Below are 6,648 nucleotides of genomic sequence, written 5' to 3' on the forward strand. Positions count from 1 at the left end.
TGTCCCTTCAGAAATTGTCACTTAACATTTTCTGCCAGCCCAGCAGTTTTTCTCCCACCTCTTTCAACTTTTTATTCTAAAATCTTCAGTTGGCTTCAGAGCCATAAAGTCCTGGAACCCCACCCAACTAAACCATTTTTTTTTTTTTTTAAATGGAGGATTTGCTTTTGACTCATAACTGGGGAATGGGTACAAGACCAGTTAATGGCTCGGTTTTAGCGAACAGGCCTTAGGGTGTAATACTAAGCTGACAGGTGAGGTTGCAGAGGAGTTACCCGCCCCTCTTTTGCTACAACCCAAGGCTAATATTTGTTGCCCCTCTACCAACCAAATCCTCAAGTAGAAAGCATTTTTGTCAAATGCAGACAGGATTCTTCCCTTGCAGAAACTTTAAATGACTGTTTGTTGTCCTTAATGGAAACGAAAACTTTGAGGTTTTGGCAAATTTTGCATCAGGCTTAGAACAAAATGTCTTAAGAGACTTTTGTTAGCTTGATAAATGCTTTGTTTTATTTCGAAAACATAGACAAACCATTTCAACTTTTTTCCAAATTCAATTATACCCTGTAAAATTCAAATGAAAAACAATAGATCTGAGTGAAAAATCTAATAAAATACAATGATATCCAAGTTTAATCTTTTGGATTATTGTCAAAAAGATTAAACTACCAGAAAAGACAATGATAAAAGAACCAAATTTGCTCAAATTTACAAAGAAATAGGACTGTATGGAAGGTAAATAAAATTTCCAGAGCTCATCTGTAGCATAGAAATTCTCCATTTATTTTAAGACTTTTACACATATTAATGGGACGTGTTGTAAAACAGCCTTTTTACATTCCTAGATTCTAACAGCTACCTTTTTGTTTGTTTTTTTTAGTAAAAATCTTTTACCTTTCTAATTAGAAAGTAAGCAAATGCGAATATTTAAAATGTAACAAAATATTCAAGTAAAAAACAGAAGAAGTAAATGTTTCAGAAAACATCACAAGACGACAGAAGAAAAAAGTGAAAGGAAATCTGAAAAAGGAGATGGAGAACAGATGAGGGGGATGATGGATGGATGCAGAAAACGAGTGCAAACAGGGAGAACAGCTGGAGACGGTCTGGACTGGAGGATAAACGTCGGGGGCCGCCGAACGGCAAAAGCTGATTGTACCTTCACTCGCCGTCTGAAGTGGGAAGATTTGAGGCTTACCGCTTCATGAAGGACTTTATTGTCTAGACACAGACAGCAGGAGCTTTACTCCTGGATTTTAAATAAGAGCAACAGCAGAGGGAGAAGGAGGAAATTGTCCTAGATTTAGAATCGGTGCAAATGACTGTATGAAAACATGTGTAATATAGAAGCAGTTGTTAAAGCAAACATGTAACATGATGTAAGATGGTTATGGGAGTGTGGAGAACGCACATTTTTTATTTATTTATTTTTTTACTCTTCTGAGTGGTATTAGGGTTACAGCAGAAATAGTTAATGCAGATTCATTTCAGAAGAAAGTGCTGTAAGTGCTTCACTTCATAGCAGCTAAATTTCATTTTAAGTGAGTTGGGATGAAATCTATCGGCTCCACCTAGGGATAGTTTTTTGTTGTTCAACAATTTAGAATTGTTAAAATCCATTTAACATAAAGAGGAGCCTTTACCTCAAGCCAAGCAAATAGGGATCATATCCTAAGTGAAAACTAAAGATGAAATCAATTTTCACTCTATATGAAGAGATGCAAATCAGACTTTTCCTAGTTTGACATTACATCAAACTAAAAGTTTTCCTGTTTTATGTCAAATTAACTTGGAAAATTAACTTTTGCAAGTTAATTTTGTAACATGCTAAATTATTTGTATTTACTAAATGTCATCATAATGAGAGACATTTTTTCAAAAAGATTTCTTTTCACTTTCTTTAAAGTCTGAAGTCTATTTGCACTGAGATTGCGATCTGCTTGAACAGGTCATGATGCCTTTTTAAGCCTCTGAATGGCTAATTTACGTTTGTGGATGAATTAAGTCAACACCTCAAACATTTTATGACATCATGGATATCAAGAAGATATTTTTGAATCCTTGGAATTATTTCCAAGACAGCATTTGAGTTTTTTTTGGCTGAAGACAGGCCCCGTAACTTTGGGAGTTTCAAAATAATTGTGTAACTTTTTGAGAATTAACTATGTTTAAATTAGGATTTTTCTTATTTGACACAAATTTTTCCAATTTTCACAGCTTCAGCAACAAATCTTGTTGCATATGTTTTATTGTATTTTGATATTTTTATCTTCTGATAACAGTACTCGGTTATCTTATTGTTTTAATCTACATGCAGGATCAGGCACAACACAAAAACCCCTGGAAATATCCTAATTTTACCACATAAATATAAAACTGACGTAACTGCATTTATTGTGGCTAACAACTGCAAAAACTGTGAAAGTACACTAATCAGTGTGGTGCATAATAACTTAATAAAAAAATGACTCCAGATATGAGTTATTGAACTTTTATTTCCTATTACAAGAATACAAAGTATTAAACTTTAAGCACATTAGCAATGCATATTACTTATTGCTTGCTTCAAAAAGTTATTTTCTTGTACAGAAGGCATTTCGTTGATCAAAACAATTGTGGGTCTTTAAGCTGTTAATATGAAGAAAAAAAAAGGCAAATTTAAAGCAGGTAGTTGTGAGTTCACAACTCCAGTATTTTTCCTTTTTGTCCACTTTGATACATTCAAGATGCTAAAATATGGCTGCTATGAATCAGCTCAGCTATTTCACATTTGCTTACATTACACTCTGAAATCTGAGGACGTCTATCTGGATTGTGCTACATATCATTAACATACAAACATGGAACATACAAGACAGATTACAAAATTACTTTATAGCTAAAATATGATACTCAAGAAAGTAAGACATTCCAATGGGTTTTATATTTGGCATATTTATATACAAAGCTGGAATGTTTAATTTGTCTCCTGCTTTACTGTGTTTCCAATGAAATCCCACATTTTCTTCTGCGAATGTATGTTTTGAAAGAAAAGTAAAATTGTGACAGCAGACGAATGGAGATGAGAGCAATATTTCATATTTGCTAAATGCTTGCAATAAGTGCACAGACGTAGGAGGGATCTTGATCCACGAAGGCTTTGGGTTGACGTTGTCATGGCAGCAGATGATGGACTCTTGGACCGGACGGGGGGCAGAGAGGGGGAGGTTCTCATTCAAACATGATGTCCGAAGCTTGACGCAGGCAGTTTGCGGACTCGGCGGGCATGTCGGTGTGCGTGACGTTGTTGGCGTCCAGACGCAGATGTCTGAGACGTGAATAGTTCAGTGGTCCTGTGAACTTGCAGAAACTCGCCAGATCGAACTCTGTGGGTAACAGAAAACAGGTGGTGAACGTTCGAATCCTCCCAAGTATTACATTTGAACCTCGTCTTCCACTGCGTCCTTTAAATAATGTTATGAGCTTTGTAAGCTTTGTGATGTTATTTGGAGTATTTTATTGAAAGATAGACTGACTGTATCTGTATATATGAATATTTACTTTAAATATTCAACCATTTTAAGATTATCAGATTAATTATAATTCCCCATGTGAAAAAAACGAACTTTCTTGTTTTGTTGATATTTCCTTTTTGACTTTGAGTTAATTCCCCCCTTTGTCGATATGGACCACTATTTGGTACATAAGTAGATTAATTTTGTCCCAGCATACCTACATTTCTTACCTGTAATCAACATATTTGCATCCATGATCTTAATCATGATATATGTATTTATTTAATATTTTACTGAATTATTGTCTCACATACAGAATAACAAAATTACATATCAAACATTTTCTGAATGTTTTATATTCTTTTCTATTTCTGTCGATTCTGATTTTGATCATTAGTCGGGACAGTTGACTCCTGGAAATATGAAAGATTATGACTCGTGATCATGCTGATCCCACATTTTCATTGTTTTTACAGTTAATTCCAGTGATGTGTTCTGATTGATGGAGAGTTGGAGCAAAATATTGTTTTCATATGTGAAAAAGTTGGTAATGAAACAAGTGATGCTGCAGCAGTACGATACGGCAAAAGGTCAAAATGACCAACGCCGATCCGTTCTGTCAAGTTCTTGATCCAACATTTCCACTTTACTCAAATGCTAAGATGACTGTACTAAAAACCAACAGAAACAAAAACCTTTAATTTTAGGGGGGAGATCTCAAAAGGTGTTTTTTAAAGTTTTTGCAGGAAAATAAAATGGCTAAATAATCCGGTGTAAGATGGCAGCTCACATTCAGACAGGCTCTGCTGGAGGTCAGACTAATTGACTAACATCTAAAATGAAGTTTATGAAGATGTTTCGTCATATCTTCATATGCAGAGCATAAACTTACTGTTGATCTCATTGGCCTGAAGGTAGAGCTGCTCCAGCTGCTCGTTGATCTCAGGGATCGACTGAAGTTTGTTGAACGACAGGTCCAGCTCCAAGAGTGAAGTCACATTGAACGCCCCGGCAGGAATCCCAGAGTCCTGCAGCTTGTTGTGGGATACCCTCAGGTACCGCAGGGTGGGCAGCTTCTTCAGGTACCCTGCTCCGATTTTATCGATCTCATTAAAATCAGCGTAGAGAATTTCCAGCGAGCTCGGGACTCCGGCCGGCAGCTTCTTCAGCTTGTTGTGGCTCAAGTCCAACGACAGCATCTTCTTGGGGCCTTTGAACGCGTCTGCGATGCCTTCAGAGGTCAGCTCGTTGTGCTGGAGGCTGACGGAGGTCAAATTCTCCTTGTCGTTCAAGAGTCCTGATGGGAACTTGGACAACTTGTTGTTCGTCATCTTCAGCTCTTCGAGGGACTTCGAGGGAGGAATGACCGCCTCTGTGATCTGGTTGAAACTGAAGAATAGCTTCTCCAGGGCCGTCAGTTTATCAATCGTGCCTTTCTCTACCTTGGCATTGGTGATCTGGTTGTTGTCGAGCACCAGCCAGCGCAGGGTGTCGGTGACGTTATCAAAAACTCCCGCCTTGATCTCTTCAATCAAGTTGTTCTGGAGGTACAGGTACTTGATCCCAGTGGGAACTACAGGGACAAACTTTAGCTTGCGGCTATCGCAATACATTGCACTTGGGAAATTGATTGGGCAATCACATTCTTTGTTGCAGTTTGGCCCTGACGGCCCAAGCATGGAAAATGGTTGGTAGTCGTAGTCGTAATCCTGGCACTGAGCGATGTTGGCCAGTAGTACCAAGAGGGTGACATGGAGAGGAAACATGGCTGCTGTGGACAGGGAAAGAAAAAAAGAGAAGCTGGCAAAAAAAAAAAACACAATAAGGTTATACAAGTTAAAAACAGGAAAAGTGAAAGATAAATAACATTCATCGAAACATCTCTCCTACAGATGAATATCAATAACAGTTTTCAGGAAACAAAAAAATTGGCATTCAGTTTGGTGTATGACGCTAACAATCGTTACACAGTTACATATTCCAAGCATTTATTAAAAATAAACTTATGAGAAAAGTGAATTTTAAAATGTTTTTTTTTTTTTTTTGGCAAAAAAACAAACAACAAAACAAAAACCAACCTAGGTCATCATTTTAGGAAGGTTGCACAATCTCATTAGCATTATGTAATATTCTAATATAAAAACCCCTTAATTTTGGGTTTTCATTAGCTTTTAGCTAATTAAAAGTAACAACAAAACATTATTTAACTATACCACTGTGTGTAATGATACTAAATATTTCACCTTAATTCAGTTAGAGACACTTTTTTTCATGTTCTAACTTGAGAAACATCTGTAGAAGGACGTAAAGCAGGGAAAATATTCTTTTTTTAAATAAAAAAGTAACTGTTTTTTTTTAGAACTCATGTATTAATAATGAAAGTTAAAAACAGCGGAAAAATAAAGACGTAAACACTTTGTAGGTGATGAAAAAAGCTGTGAAGCCTGCACAACATACACAGTGGCCACACCCACTTCAATGTATTTTGACATATGAGTCCATGTAAAGCAGACAAGGGAGTCGTAGTCTTCGAACACCGTTATAAAGTAATTGCATCTAAAGCTCAAATAAAACCAAACAAATCCAGAATGTTCCAGAAATGAACAAACTGCAAATGGGTAACTTTTCTTTACTACTCTGAAAACATTACTGGAGTTCAACGTTAAAGGCTGTCAACAACCACAAAAAAGCGTTTTATTACATGGCAGGTTTGCAGGTCATGTATTTCTAGGCTGATTAATTCCAGACCCAGTGGAAATGCCGAAAAGATTCTGGATCCAAAAATGAGGAATTACTCTTCAAAGCCAAACAAAAGCATTGTGAAAACATAGAAACATGTTCATTTCACACTAAGCTGTCAAAATGCAAAACCATCAAACTTTCAGGAGTCATTTTTCATGCAGAAATGATTTTTGCCTTCTGTGATGCAGCCTGTGCCCTGCAGCCCCAGCACTTCCATCCGGAAAACGGGAATAAAATGGAATATTCAAAGAGGAAATCACAAATCCATGCAAGCTTACCTGTGCTTCTCTTTTTTTTTTTTTTTTTTTGAGCGGAGGGCCAGGAGGAAAGAACAATGTGGTGTTCAAAAGCTGAAAGTCTCTGGAGAAAATCAGAGAGAAAGAAGGAAAGGGGGAGGAGTGACGGGTATTGA

At 36.9% G+C, this 6,648-nt stretch overlaps 1 protein-coding gene across 1 annotated transcript; it reads right to left on the reverse strand.

Annotated features, from left to right (window-relative positions):
- Positions 1 to 2,477: 2,477 nt before the first annotated feature.
- lum (lumican) lies at positions 2,478 to 6,648 on the reverse strand. Its single transcript, XM_008400580.3, has 3 exons — positions 6,515 to 6,648; positions 4,387 to 5,294; positions 2,478 to 3,365 (listed from the first exon to the last, which is right to left on the reverse strand). Exons 2-3 carry the CDS (start codon positions 5,258 to 5,260, stop codon positions 3,211 to 3,213), a joined length of 1,029 nt encoding a protein of 342 aa, XP_008398802.2. The 5' UTR covers positions 5,261 to 5,294; positions 6,515 to 6,648; the 3' UTR covers positions 2,478 to 3,210.

This window comes from Poecilia reticulata, chromosome 23 (assembly GCF_904066995.2).
Source record: "Poecilia reticulata chromosome 23, P_reticulata-male-v2, whole genome shotgun sequence".
Classification (NCBI taxonomy): domain Eukaryota; kingdom Metazoa; phylum Chordata; class Actinopteri; order Cyprinodontiformes; family Poeciliidae; genus Poecilia; species Poecilia reticulata.